We start from the raw sequence: 17,987 nt of genomic DNA, 5'->3' as shown, positions 1-17,987 counted from the left end.
TAGTTGATCACCTCAGTCATCCAGCCCTGAAATCAATGGTGCTATTTGCCCAGAAGAGCAGCACATTTACTCAAAGCAGTCAGCAGAATGTGTACCAGCATGTATCACTGTAGTTTGTAGACGAAGCAACCCCATCGTTTTGTTCAGTCATTGTAGATTACCCAACCAGGTCGTTCAAGCCATGCAATAAAACCTTAACAACATATAAAGCCAGGACGCATTTAAGGAGCCAAATCTTTCAAAGCCACTCCAGGACGTTGTTGCAGCCAGCTTGCTTTGAACTAGGCTACTTTGCAAAATACCAACTGGAATCTGATAAAAACATCGGAGTAAAAGTCTTTCTCCATGGCACTGCTTCTCATCAGAGCTGGTACCTCGCTCTAACAGGATAATTATAATGAACAGCACTTGATGGATGTCTAGAAAGTTGTACAGTGCTTGGGGAATTCCTCTCTGAAATCTCAGACAGCTGATGGAACCGTTTCCTATCACTTTCAAATGTCTTTCTACTCTTTATTTTAAACTGGAAAAGACACAAGTGCCAGAAAAGGACCGAGTTATCACTGGATGAAACAACCCTTGATGGATATATATCTATATCAAGCTATTTATGTATTCCCTGCCCTGTTAGGCAGTAGAATGCTACATACCAGATTTAGCAATGCCTAAAGGTCTCCATGGGTATATCGTGTTAGAATTATATATAGTTTTGAGATATAATCCAAAGTTTATCCAAACTCACCTGAACATTAGTCAGGTGGGAAGCAGAATGGAAATTTGCTCTCAACCTTTAAAAAGTTACTACTACCTGCTAGGTTTTGTCTGCATAAGAGATGCCACCGGCTTTTTTTTTTTGTTATTGTTATATTTCCACCTCCATTTTCGGTTGAATTCATGGCAAATTACATAAAACAAAGACAGTCAGCTGCAGTGATATACACAAATAGAGTTAACTTTCTCTAGAGCTTTTTAAAGGTTTAGACATTTAAAATGCCGATGACAATTTTTCTTTGGGATTTTAGACATTTACAGTGATTCAAGTAACTCCACAGAAAGTTGTAAAACATTTACAGATTTTACACATATAAACACCGGAGCTTGGAGGAAAGTTCAAACATTATCTGGGTGTCGTGGTTTAGCCTCAGACGGCAACAAAGAACCACGTGCCGCTCGCTCGCGCCTTCCTAATACAGGAAGAATCGTAAGAAAAGGCAAGACTCTTGGGTTGAGACAAAGGCAGTTTAACAGAACAGCAAAGGGAACAGGCAAACAACAACAACAACAACACGGATAGGGGAATATACAAACACGATTACGGAACCGCCGCTCCCCCGCCGCTCCCCGTTCGCCGGCCGGACCCGGGCAGCCCCAGCCCGCTTTTAAGCAGCAACTTCCTGCCCCCTCCCCCAGCAGCTCAGGGTGGGCGTGGCTCACATGGCATGGAATACCAGGAAAAGTTAACCCTATCCCCACCGGAACCAGGACATTATCCACCCCTTATTCCATACCATCTATGCTATGCCCAGCAGGTTCCAATGAATTGCCACCACTTTCCCCTGTTATATATATATATATACACACACATATAATGCCCTTAGTTTATGGGTCATCCCTCCAAAGTGTCCGTTGAGTTCTTTTAATCCACGGCTTTGGGCTCCATCTGTTAGAACAGTCTCTCAGGGCAGGTGAGATGCTGGGTGGTGCTGGTCTGTTGCATGCTGTATTTTTTCGGAGCTTGTGACTGGTGCACCTGGTGTGGCTCATGCACGCAGTCCGTGGGCTGAAGATGTAGATCTTGAGGAAACTGCTGGGCGCCGGCTGCTGAGATCAGTTCTTATCCCATCATCCCTGTGCCTTACTTGTAGTACAACTGATAGCAATTATAGCAATGAGGACATACAGTGACAGTGTTACTTAGCAATTAACAGCACACAATCTGATTCATTGGCTATTCTCGCCCAAAATCAGATCTCCATGAGGTACACATCGGACTTCCCCATCCTTCCGCATCACCCACCAAGTGCATCCAGGTCCTTGGGCAAAAGCAATCCCACGGATGGGTTTGCCTTTGCCTGAGGCAGGACTAACCCAGACTGTCTTCCCTAGCATATTCTTCATGTGCACTACGGGGACTTTATCCCCTTCTACAGTACGTGGAAGTTTTGATTGGGCAGGGCCAGCCCGATTGTTAGATCCCCTGGTGTTAACTAGCCAGGTAGCTTTTGCTAAATGCGTATCCCAGTGTTTGAAAGTCCCACCACCCATTGCTCTCAGTGTAGTTTTTAACAGTCCATTGTATCGTTCTATCTTCCCAGAGGCTGGGGCGTGATAGGGGATGTGATACACCCACTCGATACCTGGGATACCTGGGCCACTTTGGCCCAGGTGTCTATGAGGCTGTTTCGGAAATGAGTCCCGTTGTCCGACTCAATTCTCTCTGGGGTACCGTGTCGCCACAGGACTTGCTTTTCAAGGCCCAGGATAGTGTTCCGGGCAGTGGCATGGGGCACAGGGTATGTTTCCAGCCATCCAGTGGTTGCTTCCACCATTGTGAGCACATAGCGCTTGCCTTGACGGGTTTGTGGCAGTGTGATATAATCAATCTGCCAGGCCTCCCCATATTTGTATTTCAGCCATCGCCCTCCATACCAAAGAGGCTTCAAACGCTTGGCTTGTTTGATCGCAGCGCATGTCTCACATTCATGGATGACCTGTGCAATAGTGTCCATGGTCAAGTCCACCCCTCGGTCACGAGCCCATCTATATGTCGCATCTCTCCCTTGATGGCCTGAGGAGTCATGGGCCCACCGAGCTATGAATAGTTCACCCTTATGTTGCCAGTCCAGATCCACCTGAGCCACTTCAATCCTAGCGGCCCGATCCACCTGCTGGTTGTTCTGATGTTCCTCCGTGGCCCGATTCTTCGGTACGTGGGCATCTACATGGCGTACTTTCACAACCAGATTCTCTATCCGGGCAGCAATATCTTGCCATAGGTCAGCAGCCCAGATGGGTTTGCCTCTGCGCTGCCAGTTACCCTGCTTCCACTGCTGTAACCACCCCCACAGAGCATTTGCCACCATCCATGAGTCAGTGTAGAGATAAAGTACTGGCCATTTTTCTCGCTCAGCAATGTCCAAAGCCAGCTGAATAGCCTTCACCTCTGCAAACTGGCTCGATTCACCCTGTCCCTCACTGGCTTCTGCAACCCGTCGTGTAGGACTCCACACAGCAGCCTTCCACTTTTGATGCTTTCCCACAATACGGCAGGACCCATCAGTGAACAAGGCATATTTCTTCTCATTTTCTGGCAGTTTATTATATGGTGGGGCCTCTTCTGCACGCGTCACCTCCTCCTCTGGTGACATTCCGAAATCCTTGCCTTCTGGCCAGTCCATGATCACTTCCAGAATTCCTGGGCGACTGGGGTGTCCCATTCGAGTTCGCTGCGTGATCAGTGCAATCCACTTACTCCATGTAGCATCGGTTGCATGATGTGTGGTGGGGACCCTTTCTTTGAACATCCAACCCAGCACCGGCAGTCGAGGTGCTAAGAGGAGCTGTGCTTCTGTACCAACTACTTCCGAAGCAGCTCGAACCCCTTCATATGCTGCCAATATCTCTTTTTCTGTTGGAGTGTAGCGGGCTTCGGATCCTCTGTATCCACGACTCCAAAACCCTAGGGGTCGACCTCGAGTCTCCCCTGGTGCTTTCTGCCAGAGGCTCCAGGTAGGGCCGTTCTCCCCGGCTGCAGTGTAGAGCACATTTTTAACATCTTGTCCTGCCCGGACTGGCCCCAGGGCCACTGCATGGACTATTTCCTGTTTGATTTGTTCAAAAGCTTGTCGTTGCTCAGGACCCCATTTAAAATCATTCTTCTTCCGGGTTACTTGATACAGAGGGCTTACAATTTGACTGTAATCTGGGATATGCATTCTCCAAAAACCCACAATACCTAAGAAAGCCTGTGTTTCCTTTTTACTAGTTGGTGGAGACATAGCTGCTATTTTGTTGATCACATCCATTGGAATCTGACGGCGTCCATCTTGCCATTTTATTCCTAAAAACTGGATCTCCTGCGCAGGTCCCTTGACCTTACTTCGCTTTATAGCAAAACCAGCGTTCAGAAGGATTTGGACTATTTTACTCCCTTTCTCAAAAACTTCTTCTGCTGTGTTTCCCCATACAATGATGTCATCAATGTACTGCAGATGTTCTGGAGCTTCACCCTGTTCCAGTGCAGTCTGGATCAGTCCATGGCAAATGGTGGGGCTGTGTTTCCACCCCTGGGGCAGTCGATTCCAGGTGTATTGGATGCCCCTCCAAGTGAAAGCAAACTGTGGCCTGCACTCTGCTGCCAAAGGGATTGAGAAGAATGCATTCGCTATATCAATCGTGGCATACCACTTGGCTGCCTTGGACTCCAGTTCGTACTGGAGTTCTAGCATGTCCGGCACAGCAGCACTCAGCGGTGGCGTGACTTCATTCAGACCACGATAGTCTACAGTTAGCCTCCACTCTCCATTAGATTTTCGCACCGGCCATATGGGACTGTTAAAGGGTGAGCGAGTCTTGCTGATCACTCCTTGAACCTCTAGTTGACGAATCAGCTCATGGATGGGAATCAGAGAGTCTCGGTTAGTGCGATACTGCTGCCGATGCACCGTTGTGGTAGCAATCGGCACCTGTTGTTCTTTGACCCTCAACAACCCCACAACAGAAGAATCCTCCGAGAGACCAGGCAAGGCAGACAACTGTTTAACTTCCTCTGTCTCCAAAGCAGCTATGCCAAAGGCCCAGCGGTACCCTTTTGGGTCCTTAAAATACCCTCTCCTGAGGTAATCTATACCAAGGATGCATGGAGCCTCTGGGCCAGTCACAATGGGATGCTTTTGCCACTCATTCCCAGTTAGGCTCACTTCTGCCTCCAGTACAGTCAACTCTTGGGATCCCCCTGTCACCTCAGAAATACAAATGGGTTCTGCCCCTCTATAGCTTGATGGTATTAAAGTACACTGCGCACCCGTGTCCACTAGAGCCTTATACTCCTGTGGGTCTGATGTGCCAGGCCATCGAATCCACACCGTCCAATAAACCCGGTTGTCCCTTTCCTCCACCTGGCCGGAGGCAGGGCCCCCCTAATACTGGTCATAGTATCCATTACTCACTTCTTGCATAAATGACTTGGAAGTTCCTTCAAGAGGATCAGAAGCAAGATCAGGCCTTCTGCTTTGTCTGGGGAACGGCCCACTGGAAACTGGGGCGGCACTTTTCCTGGAGGGATCCCCTTTTGTGGTTGTCCTTCCTTGCAACTCCTGTACCCGTGTCCGCAGGATCGAAGTAGGTTGTCCGTCCCACTTCCTCATGTCCTCTCCGTGGTCCCGCAGGTAGAACCACAGGGTGCCTCGTGGTGTGTACCCTCTGTACTCTCTCTCTTGAGTGGGGAAATGCCTGCTTCTAATAGCTGAGATGCTGGCCCGTGCAGGTGGGGAGTAGAACATATTCTCTTCAAGTTGCTGGACCTTCCGCGACAGTTTCTCCACAGCTGAGACAAGGGGGGAAGAGAGACTTTCTTCATATCGCCGGAGCCGGCCAGCTACCTCATCCACCGTTGGTCCCTCTTCACCTTTCCATTCCATTACTGCCAGGGAGTTGGCATATGACGATGGTGCGCTCCGTACAAACTTCCGCCACATGGGCCTTGTGCATCACACCTCATCAGGGTCTGTGGGTAAGTCTGCATTGTCCAAGTCATAATAAATCATCTCCCGCACGGCTAATTCTCTCAGGTACTGGATACCTCTTTCCATGGTAGTCCACTTGCTTGGCTGACATACAACATCCTCGCTGAAGGGGTACCTCTCCCTCACGCCTAACAGGAGTCGTTTCCAGAGGCTGAGGGCTTGGGTCTTTTTCCCGATCGCCTTGTCAATGCTGCCTTCCCTAGACAGGGATCCCAGCTGCCTGGCCTCCCTGCCCTCTAATTCCAGGCTACTGGCCCCATTATCCCAGCACCGGAGCAGCCAGGTGACAATGTGCTCGCCTGAAAGTCGGCTAAAATCTTTTCGCATATCCCGCAGCTCACTCAAGGATAGGGATCGAGTAATTATCTCTGGTTCTGCCCCTTCCTCCTGCTCTCGTGATGGCCCTGGTTCATCACCATCTCTTACTAAGCGAACTGATTTCTTTGTGTACTTCTTCTTTTGTATGGGGGCAACTGATACCGGCACGGGTTGGTTCCCTGGTTCAGTGGCAGTGGCTGCTATGGGGGTTGGAGTAACTGCAGTGGCTACCATGGGGGTTGCAGTAGCCGCAGTGTCTGTCGCAAGGATTGCAGTAGCCGCAGGGGCCGCAGCAGCCGCAGGGGCCGCCGCAGGGGCTGCAGCAGCCGCAGGGGCCGCCGCAGGGGCTGCAGGTCTGGTTTCCATCTCTTGCCCTTGAGGGTGCTGCATAATTCTGAGCAGTGCCTGGTAGATACTGGCCAGGGCCCAGCACAGTGCGGTGAGTTGTGCCTCTCTAGAATAGCCACAGCATTTTCCCTTCAAATATTCTACCACTTTATCAGGGTCCTGTAATTGTTCAGGGGTGAAGTCCCAGACCATTGGAGGTGAGTAGTTCTCTAGGTACCTGCCCATGCTCTCCCACATGCCATGCCACCCCTGACTATCCAGCCTCGGAGCAGATCTCCGGGTGGTAGTCTTAAATAGTCGCTTAACCCTAAACAAGACCTGGAACGTATTCAGGAGACATAGCACTAGGAACACGCTGGTTTGAGTATCCCAAGGATATTCAAAATTCTCAAAAGCTGTCATACCTGACCCGAAGGAGAAAAGGGAGGCAAAAGGGCTGGGGAAATTATTAACAAATTCTGAGAGACGGTGTCCAATGTACGGACAGGACAGCAAAACCGCATAAACACCCCAAAATAGCCGTCTGAACAGTGATGTTATCATATCATAAACAGATATCGCACAGGACAGCAGAATGATAATCCTCATCCCTTTTCCAGACATGGTAAACAGCATCGCAGGGAGTACATAAGCCATATAGGAATTTATGTAACACAGCCATGAGAACAAACCAAGCAACATGATGACCAGTGACTACTTACCTAATAAAATAAATGCATACAAAAAAAAAACCAAAACCGTTTTTTCCACGTTCTAGTTGGATTCTGTCGTTATCTCAACCCTTCGAGCCCCACGTTGGGCACTAAAAAGGACTGTCGTGGTTTAGCCTCAGACGGCAACAAAGAACCACGTGCCGCTCGCTCGTGCCTTCCTAATACAGGAAGAATCGTAAGAAAAGGCAAGACTCTTGGGTTGAGACAAAGGCAGTTTAACAGAACAGCAAAGGGAACAGGCAAACAACAACAACAACAACAACAACAACAACAACAACAACAACAACAACAACAACAACAACAACAACAACAACAACAACAACAACAACAACAACAACACGGATAGGGGAATATACAAACGCGATTATGGAACCACCGCTCCCCCGCCGCTCGCCGGCCGGACCCCGGCCGCCCCAGCCCGCTTTTAAGCAGCAACTTCCTGCCCCCTCCCCCGGCAGCTCAGGGTGGGCGTGGCTCACATGGCATGGAATACCAGGAAAAGTTAACCCTATCCCCACCGGAACCAGGACACTGGGTCTGCACTCAAGTATCTAATTTGCCTCACTGGCAGTGGGAGGCTGTAACAAAATGCAAGTCTTTAGAGGGGAGTATTTGCAACATTCAGATAGGATTTGTGTCTCAAAGCTTTTTGAAGATTTTACCTACCAGCATAACAAGCTATGCCTAGACTGACTTAGCAGTGTCAGAGAAGGTGAATGCTAAGACGAAGAAAAGCGTTCACAATGCAGAACAAACTATAAGACAATCTTAAAATAAGCCAGTAACGACCCCATGTAATAAATATTCTCTCAGGTGCTTGCAGCAGCACCATAGCAAAGCATCCCTGATGCATATGCATGGGCCCAAATATAAGGCCAAATTTCTGTCTGCTGTTGATATGAGGTTCTCAGCATGTGCAACTAGTCCTAAACTCATGGATTGTTGTGATTCAGCAGCACTCTCTAGTCATTCATATTAGCTAGTAACTCATGCCATCTGGGATCTGCACAAAAGTCTTGCCCTTGGACAGGAGCAGCAAAGAGTGCTAAGTGAACCCATGGCCAATAGGGACATATAGGCAGGATCTGCGCTTCTCCTCCCATGCTTAACCAGGTGAGACTTCAGGCTCTGTAGCCTCTCCATTGACTAAACTGATGGAGAGCAGGTGTGATCCCACCTGCCACAAGAACAAGCAGGTGGGAAGGTATAAATGTGGTGCTGCAATATTTTGTGTATATGGGATTAAAGGTACGTTTGGAGGAGAGAAAAGAGGCTTGTTTGCCTTTTGGGAACTTAAATCAGTTCAACTGAGTCTTTTAGGAGGGAAACACCTTCTTATAGCAGCATTCCAGAGCAAAACCAGATGATGTAGTTAATACGCACCAACAATAGCTGCTGACTGACCAATGCTTTATACCTTCCTAGAGACAATAACACGCAAATTCAGAAAAGAAATACACCACAGTTACTTTGACAAATGTTCATCCACTGAAGTCGGTTAGGTTCCCATTACAAAAACTTGTTAAATTTGCCCTGAATGTTATTCTCAGACAAATTATTCCAGCAGCTCCAAGTCAGAGAAGTAAACAGCTCCCTCTAAACCTGCATCTGATCAGAAGCATTTTGCTTTAATTGGCAGCAGTTCTGGAATTCTCCAGGGTACTACGCAAGACTTCTAGCAGACACTTGATTTCATAATTGAACCCAGTTTAACTGAAAAGTAAAAGCTCATTGGCTAGGAAATGGGATAAGAAGAGTCTAATCCCTAGAGAAAATATAGAAGACACTCAGCTCTACCCAGCTGCCGGAATCTCCAGCTATCATGTGGCATTTGATAATTCCATCGAGCCCGGTGTCTCCAGACGGGATTAATGACTCCTCTAACAAGCAGTGAAATCTTTCCAAAAGAGTTCTTATATGAGGAACCTTCTGAACCTAAAAATGCAATGGAGATATTCACAATTTGTTCACCGGCTGCCATGACGCTTGTCTCAAGACAAGAGTGCAATCATCCCAGATTTCTGCAGGTGGGATACAGCTGCAGAGGTGGTTCTTGATCAAGTAGGATGCTGAATGAGCAGGCAACAGCATGTTACAGCATTTTAAGGAAGAATCAGAGCCTCTCCTATTAAAAAGAGAATGGAAGAACACAGTTGCTAAGTGATGAGGATAAAAGTGGATTACACCCAAGATCCTCTGAGCCATAAACCTCATCCAAAACTGACTGGAGTCTTTCCAGTGACTTCTGCGGGACTTCAATAAAACCTACATAACTTTAATGAATCATTTCAGTCTTTTCTGGCCTTTCTTCATGTAGTATTTATGTACTGTTGAATGAAGACAGACCGGTGCAACACCACAGTCAGGGCAATTGGTGATGAGCTTCTTATACATCCCCCTCGCTGAACTGAAATCCTCAACATTTAGCCTAGCAAAGGATACCGGCCAAGATCACAGCTTGAACAGGAAGAACAACAAATGAGTATTTCTGAGCTCTCATTCTACCTGTGAGTTAGAGCATCAAATAGGCACTCACTTTCCTCATTAATCGCTCTATGGATACTATCCAATAAAAAGGATATCTTGTTTTCTGCAGAGAATTAGAAAGGAAGATTTCATATGACAGGTAAGGGGGCTAAATTCCCAGGCCTGGCTGAGATACAAATGTGAGTAAACTGGCAAGAATATCTCCAGCTTGAAAATCGGAGGACTATTTCTAGCTGTGAAGCGACTGAGGTTGTAGATGAATTTACAAAGAGAGTAACAGAGGAAAAGGTGACCTCTGATGCAGTTTTAAAAAGATAAGATGAAAGATTGTCATTCAACTCTGAGCAACTGGATTTTAAGAATGGGGGAGATCCCTTCAAATCCTGTTTTTAAATTAACTGTCTCAAGCAGAACAGATGTCAGGAGACAGACCCACATGGGTTTCAAGCGCTTCTCAAATCAAGACATTGTTAAGCACTGAATGAGAAGCAAATCAAAGTGAGATACCAGCTCCAGCCTACTGACATACTGGTGCCAACTGTCTTCAAACAGGATGTGGGAGCACCAAGACGCATGGTGTTACTTAGTTAGGACAAGTCCACTGAGTAAGCAACTAGTCCATCCCATGAGAAGGGCTCATATTTTAAGACATGTTCCTATACCGAGGTGGGTTTCTCTTTCTCTAAGCAAATTTTCACGATGGAAATCTGAAAGCTTTCCTGATCCAAGATTCATTGAAACTAACATATCCTTGTGATAATCACCCCTGTGATAGAGAACTGCCCTATCTTCACTCACTCTAGGTATCATGTATGTCAATAAAAGGCTAAGTGTTTATCACATTGACTTAAGTCGTTTACATTAAGATAATGTTCCTATGTGGAAAAAGTAGTATTTAACAAAAAAAAGCCTGAAACGTTGTGACCGTGACAGAATCAGGGATGAGATGCTTGGCTAGATATTTCTGGCTGTTCTTTATCTCAGACTCCTAAGCTGACCGTGTCACTGGCCAGAAGTGGAAAAACGGATTTTACCATATTTCTGCCCATACTAACTACACGGTACATTACTGTTTCATTATGTGGTACAATAGCTAAGGGTTGCTGACAAAAGATGGGAGCAAATATAGAGCTAATTTGGAAAAATCATACATAATTTCCCTCAGAGAGACAAGAAAAGGAGGAAAAAAAAAGAGCACAGGAGGAAACACACACACAAAAATATAGACCACTTAATATTTTCCCTCCTTTGAACAACAAGCAGAAATGAAGCCAGCCTTTCAAATTCACCTTGCCAGAAGTGGGTAAGACTGATGTCTTAGATCAAACTGGCAAATTAGCACAATCCAAACCCAATTTTTGTTCCACTTCAGGGTAATCTGATCTACAGCTTATTGTGTTTTATTACCTGGAACAAAACACAGCAATGAGGAGGGTATTTTTAATTATTATTATTATTATTATGAAAACAGAGCCACATCTACCTTAAAATAGAAAAGTGCACAGAAAGCAATTCTGACCAGCTTTTTTTTATTTATTAGTTTTCTTTATTAGTTTTTCCTCTTTTAAATTCCAATCATCTGTGTATCATAGCACAGCACCAGACTAAATGGTCAGTATGAACTGCACGCACTCCAGGCTCGTGACTGCGATGGGGTCACCTTACCCCTTTCGGTTATGCTGGGCAGCCAAGTACCAAGCAGTTCCCAAGGCCTTAGCAGTTGGAAAAGACCTTAAAAAAAGACATATAAGCCTTGGCTTTACAGCAAATTACATTCTCCCCCATTTTGCTTATTCTCTGCTAACTCCTATGACAATAATTCTCTCTTCCTCTCCTACAGGGACTAACAGCCTTATCACCTCCTGCCTTGAAACATCCTCCCTTGCTCAGCAGGTACTAACCGCCCTATTCACTCAATTTGACTACCCAGATAATGTAATAAATTAAACTCCGCACAATTGTTTCTAACCTGTAATTTGCTGACGGCTGATGACTCTCAAAAAGGCTTTGTTTTCCCCAAAAACGTGTCACTTTTTTCTGCGTATCTCAACTAGTCTTGTAAAAAAATATGGTCTCCCTCTCTGAAAGACTTGCTCTGCTTGCGGTCATCACAACTATCAAAATCCTGACACAAAGAAACTTTTATATCAAGAAAAGGAACGCAGCTACATGCTGGATTAAGTATTTAGAGGCTGAAAGTCTTTAGAATTGTGGACAGTCAACTGAAATCAATGGAAAAAACCATCATTTAAACAGACTTTATTTCAAGACCTTGATTGCAGTGACACAATTTCTTTCAAAACAAACCTTTTATACCATTCAGCAGCAATAACATGGGGCCTTAGAATTAATACTATTTATATAGTCTTTACTATTCCACACTGCAGATAGGATGCAAAGTAGACTCATCTGAAGACCCAGAGAGCAGACAGGAAGATCGGGGCGGGGGGGGGGGAAGGAAAAAGCTATTTTTACAGGAACCAAATATTTCTCGAATCTAAGTTCACCTGCCTTATCTAAAGAACAGCAAATTCAGTTCTCCTTTTAATGTGCATGTCTCACTCCCACTTTCATTAAATAACTAGGTAAAACTTTTTTTCTTTTTAATAAATTAAACTTAGTCCTATAGGTAGTTGTGAAAAATGTCACTAAGTAGTTCCAACATTTTTTATTTATGATACCTATAGTCTGATTGCAGTGCAAAAACTAATGAAAAATAAAAAATAATAAAAGATATATCTAACTCCTGCTTCTCCAAACCTTAGTAGAGGCCTTCACAAATCACCAGCCTGATATTCACAGATATATCAACACTTGCAATAGCACTTTGGTAGAACGAGACATGCGTAGACAAGTAAATTCTTCTCAAGATGAAGGTATCTCAAATCAGCTTAACAAAATAGCATGTTTGGATTCTCTATAAAGGGAATGAATTATTAGTTTACATTTTCCTGTCACTAGGTATCTTTCCTTGCTCTTTGATGCTGGCAATTGGTTATCTCCCTGAGGCACTACAGTGATGCATTTACATGTCACCACATCCCTTGCTGTGCTGAATTGTCACTCCCAGATTCAACATGGCAGGCCAATGTAAAAATTCAAGCATATCTGAACGCTGACAACTTCTGCCTTACAAATATCCTGCACTCCTCTCAAGTCAGTGCCAGGTTTGCTCTGCTAAATAAAAATGCAACTCCAATTCCTATTAGCCAAAGGAACAGAAAGGAAAGGGGGATAGGGTTTTCCTCAATTTCAGTGAGTACATAGGGTGGAGCACTGAGAAGATCAAACACTGTGTCTTTTCATGACCTCTTCATTTCTTCTCTTCAGCTAGATAGCTTCTTATTTTGGCACAACAAATCAGTGACACAGAGAAAGACTTGAGACCCTGGCCACAGGTCTCATTAGAGCTGTTTCTAAAGGTGCAACCTGAATCTAGCAGTAGGTAAACACCGGTGGCCAGGATACTGAAACCGTTTTCAGGATGTTATAGCTACTTTTCTCTTAACTACTCCCTCAGTATTTAGCAATTCTCAATGGATTTATCTTCTTAGAACTTGGCCCATCTCCTCCTCCCATCTACATACACTCTTAACCAGCATAAAATCTTTCAATGACAACTTCACCATCCCAGATATCAACAGGTCAAACACCCTTCTGTGAAGGATAATTCCCCTTCTGCTGCTTGTAAACGTGGCTCCTACTAGAGTATTTTCCTGCCCCCATTTGCTCAGGAAGTTTGAGTAACTGCTGTAAATTTTCTCATAATGGGCAGTCTGCATTTCTTTTGTGCTGAGAAGACAGATAGTAAATAGGGCAGATCTTTAGATTATTATTTGCAGAGATTTCCCAAGGGTTCAGCCCTATGACCATCACGCTGGTAATTACAGAAATTTGACTTCTCATAAACTCTTGCAATTAAAACCAGTAATCGCTTCAGAGAGCAAATAAAAGATACCCTATCATTTCACCACACTCAACGATCTAGAGGGAGAAAAAACAAATGCAACAAAATACCCACAACACGCCATCAGGGAAAAAAGGAACCCCGGAGAGAAGATAGATAGCCTGTCCAAACAGATAGCGCTACCATGTAGAGGGGTTAAGTATCAAGCAATATAAAAATGGAATTCTGAAGGCAAGTTCCAGCCCAAAGAGGCAGGCTGCCTCGTTATCTTGAGATGTCTTCTCAAGGGGATTTATTGCAAGTCTGACAACTGCAAATGAGTTACAGAAAGGAACAGGCAGAAAGATAATGACAGCCACCACCCAAGAGTACGACATACAGTACAGTACTTGGTTATTGACAATCTATACTTTCTTCCTCTGACTTTAAATGCAGCTGATTTGGGACCATTATTTATATGGATGAGGAACCACTTCATAAGAGGAAATCTATAACTCCAAAGCTGATGCATCATTCTCCTGCTTATGTGAAAGATGTCAACAGCAAAAAAACCCAAAGTTGATGGGCATGAAAACCCACAAGTTTGGCTCACTGGCTGTGTCAACGGTCACAAAGGAACACAGAATGAAGCAGAGACTGAGTGTTGAAGTCTGCCTCCCTTTTGGAGGCCAAAGCTGGTGTCTCTGAGCATTAACAGCTTTCTAATCCCAAAATGCCCAGTTTGTCCTCAAATATCTTCTGTTAGAAGACAAAGGTATTTTGAGGACTAAGAACAGAGAACCATCTCTGGTAATCTCCAGCTTGTGGGGAGCAAAGACAAGTACACAACACGTTGTTGGAAGAAGTGATTCCAAGTCTCTGCTATATTTAATTATTCTTCTGTGCCGTTCCTTTCATCGCACTTCCACTCCAGACAATCTTAGCAACTACAAAGACGTGAAGCAGAGAAGCTTGCAGCTCCCTGGGGATATGGATTGTTGCTTGAAAACCTCAATGAACTCTGAGTAAAAGCATTTAGTGCAGAGGAAGTCTGGCAGGCAAAAGACTACATTTAGCAAGAACAAGTTATTTTAATTTGAGTAGGTAAATTGCTAAGGAGTGTGGAAGAGCAGGAAGATGGGAGAGGGCGATCAACCTGTGAAAGATGGAAGTACCTGAGAGTTGCCGGAGGAGATAAATAGCTGTGATGGAAAGGATGTTGGAAAACAACACACTTACAAGGGCTGTTTACTATAGAAGGATGTTCATCTAAGATTATGAGGCACCGTGAGTGTGGCAACCTTTCCATGCACTTTGCATACTCAAGTGTCACACACACAGCACATAGCAGCTCATAAATCTCTCAAAATGCAGTACAGCAGCCAGCCTTTGAAAACTATTGCATTAAAATCATCACTTCTGTGAGGGAGATTGAAGGATGGGGGCACATCCCCTCTACCTTCAATTGACAAAATGAGCAGGACTCCTTGACCTTCGATCTAGCATTGGCTAAATCAAGTATTGTGATGACAGAGTTTCATTCCTTGGGGCCATGTTATACCCAGACAATACCCTTCAGAGAAAAAGCATTACAAAGTTTTTCTTTCCCGTTTAGGAAGACCTTCCTATTACCCAGCTGGCAAAACAACCAGCTGTTTCATGACATAAGAGGCAGATCACGGGTATTTCCTCCCCTTAGAAAATAAGCTGAGGGGAAGAGCAATTTAACACAGTTCATAACATTTGTGCCTTAGAGTCCTGAGTCAGAGCAATCAAATTTGAGGTTATGAAAGCAAAGTCTCTCAGTCCCAGGCCAAGGGAGCATCCTGGAGACAGTCTTGACTGCCAGCAACACAATGCAGGACTTCTCACCCATCACCTTTCTGTTTTCCATTTCCCTGTGTATTCAGCCTTGCCCTAGGCAGGGAAAGTGAGGAAAGGAAGGACTTGTGGGTTTCTTTGTTGTAGCTTCAGTCTGTTTATACACATTAATACAAACCAGGAGATGCCATGAGAGCCAGAAGCAGTCTCACCTCCACATTCTCCAAAGACACAGTATTAGCCAAAAGGCAGATATCAAGCCATAGTGCAGGAGTGAGGCATAAGCTAAACAAAAGAGCTGAATTATTTACAATTTGTCAAGGCTGCATGGCAGCGTACTGTTCCCTCTTCTTATGAAATAAAATGTTCCTTATTTTGCTCATGATATATTTAAATATATCTGTAATTTTTTACATCATTAGGTGTGACGTTACGTTTATGGCTTATATTATCAGGCTGGATAAGCCATAGTTCCATTTGCTTTACCTTTACTGTTACACATTTAGAGACACCAGTACCACGTCAATGGTTCTCAGAACTGCCAATATGCTGAATTTAAGGGGCAGCACAAAGGAAAATATTTCCACTAATAAAAGAAGCATTTGTTCTTCTCTGTAATACCAACTCAAGTAGCAGAATAAAATTTTGCTACTACCATACTCCACAACAGCGATGGGGAATGGTTCAGAAAATAAGATTTTATCTGAGTTAACCAGAAAAAAAAAGTCTCTGTGACTTCTATCACACCTTCAAAAAGACACATTTTGATCTTGGAAAAGGAATTTAAAAGTTTCTCCAAACAAATTCTAATACATCTGGAAAGTCAGAGAAATGTATTGGTTTCCACATGTGTCTTTCAATACCTCTCACCACAGCAGTCAGCGCCGGTTGATATTAGCCTCAGAAATATCATTTTAACCGGCTAATTATGCCCATAGCTATCAAAAGCTGAACTCCATTCATTCAGTGCAGCTGGCAGCATCAACAGCATGGAAGTGAAGAAGGAAAGCGTACATTATTGTCTCTTACCACAGTATAGATCTGAGGTTTGCGCCTTTTTGCCAGGTCAATTATATTGACTCCGTTGTAATAAAGGTTCTCAATGCACCCGTGGAAATTTTTCCTCTGAAACGTTCCTGGTTTCCCTGGGACAGGAATCCCTCCGAAACTGAGCTTTTGGAAAGAATAAGAACAGTATTTAATTATTCACCCCGTAAACAAGAGAGCAGAGCCCCACTCCATGCAGCCAGACGGGATATTATCTAAGAACCAAGTCACGTTAACAGCATCATCTCGGAGCAGCCTGGCTGCCCAAGAGGGGAATTACAGGCTGCATAGCATTACAGCTGTTGGAGAAACGCTGCTGCTGCTGCAGAGACTTCACTAATTTGGAAACAGCTTTTAAGTGCCTTGACACACCACTTCGCCAACTCCCAGTATCACCAGCTCCCGTCCCAGGAGCACCCAATGCATCACCAACGCTCCCCGGCCCACAGCCCCCGCCGGCCTGCAGGCTGCCACCCAGCAGCACACCACAGCGGCCAGGGACCACCGAGTGATGGGAGAATAAACCCTTCCTGCCCCCAGGGCACTGGGTTTGCCTGCGAGCTGGAGTCACCCCTTTCCACCAAGCATGTGTCTGAACAGTTCTGGTTTCAGCCGGTGGAGGGTAGTATCACACATGCGAACTACCCCGTTTTCCCTAAATTTCACTGTGGCTTGGTCTTTACAAGACCGACACATGGTGTTTGGGGCTGAGCAGTGTAACGGAGAAGTTCCACAGGTTACTCATTTAAACAAAACTTCCGCTGTGCTGTTGCCTAAATACTGAAAGGTGTTAGTATTGTGCAGATTGCAACGCACCACTTATCTGGCGGGCTGAAAGGCCTGGGAGGACAAAAAGCCTAAGAAAATAAAGCTTCCAAAATCCTAGAAGCACAATTACTTCAGATTCCTAAGGGAAAAAAAAAAACAAGAACAAAACCAACCCCCAAAAACAAACAAACAAACAAAAAAACAACAACAAAAAATCAAATCCTACAATCCAAAACCCTATTTTCATTTTTCAGATAACATAAGCTCATTTCTACTTAGCTTCACTGGCCTTTTTGGCAAAGTCTTTTACTGGTGGTACCGCTGGTTTTTATTAATTTTTCCCCTCACAGCCAGCAGCATCGTGAGTGATATAATGCAGGTGGGGACCGGGCAGCCACCACACGTCATAGCGCTTCCAGCGCCTGGGGAGCGGTGCTGCAATCCTGCTGCATCCACTGCAGCACGGGCATGCACTGCTGGGCAGCATCGCCGACACGCTGGCGGCTGCTGGAACCTGGGCAGCCTTATTCCTCTGTCACGACTCCTGACAGCTCGCCTCAGCTCATTATTATAAAAATAAAGGGAAATTCAGGGGTTATTTTTCCTCTCACTCCACCTAACAAGCCGGGATACATAAGCAAACGAAAACTCCCTGGATAACCTTGAAAGCACTTCTTTGAAAACAAGTCCTTAATGAAGTCGCACCTCGGTTGTATTAATTGATCACTTCAGAGAAATAAAGAGTAAACAGACTGCTACTTTACATCACTTGCAGGTTTGTTATTGGCATGAGGGCTTATGTGGTAGCAACGTTTTTTTCCAGCGAGAATCATTAGTTCTTCCTTAAAACACCAG

The 17,987-nt window shown here is 44.9% G+C and overlaps 1 protein-coding gene across 3 annotated transcripts in view; it reads right to left on the bottom strand.

Moving 5' to 3' along the window:
• The window catches only part of CNTNAP5 (contactin associated protein family member 5), a 300,020-nt gene that overhangs the window by 138,443 nt on the left and 143,590 nt on the right, over positions 1–17,987 (bottom strand). For all 3 annotated transcript variants that reach the window (XM_054210191.1, XM_054210194.1, XM_054210193.1), the window contains exon 7: positions 16,347–16,490. In XM_054210191.1, coding sequence (XP_054066166.1) covers positions 16,347–16,490 — 144 coding nt within the window. The remainder of the gene's footprint in view (positions 1–16,346; positions 16,491–17,987) is intronic.

Source organism: Rissa tridactyla, chromosome 7, assembly GCF_028500815.1.
Source record: "Rissa tridactyla isolate bRisTri1 chromosome 7, bRisTri1.patW.cur.20221130, whole genome shotgun sequence".
NCBI classification, from domain to species: domain Eukaryota; kingdom Metazoa; phylum Chordata; class Aves; order Charadriiformes; family Laridae; genus Rissa; species Rissa tridactyla.
The sequence above is the reverse complement of the archived record's forward strand: the minus strand, read 5'-3'. Positions and strand labels throughout refer to the sequence as shown.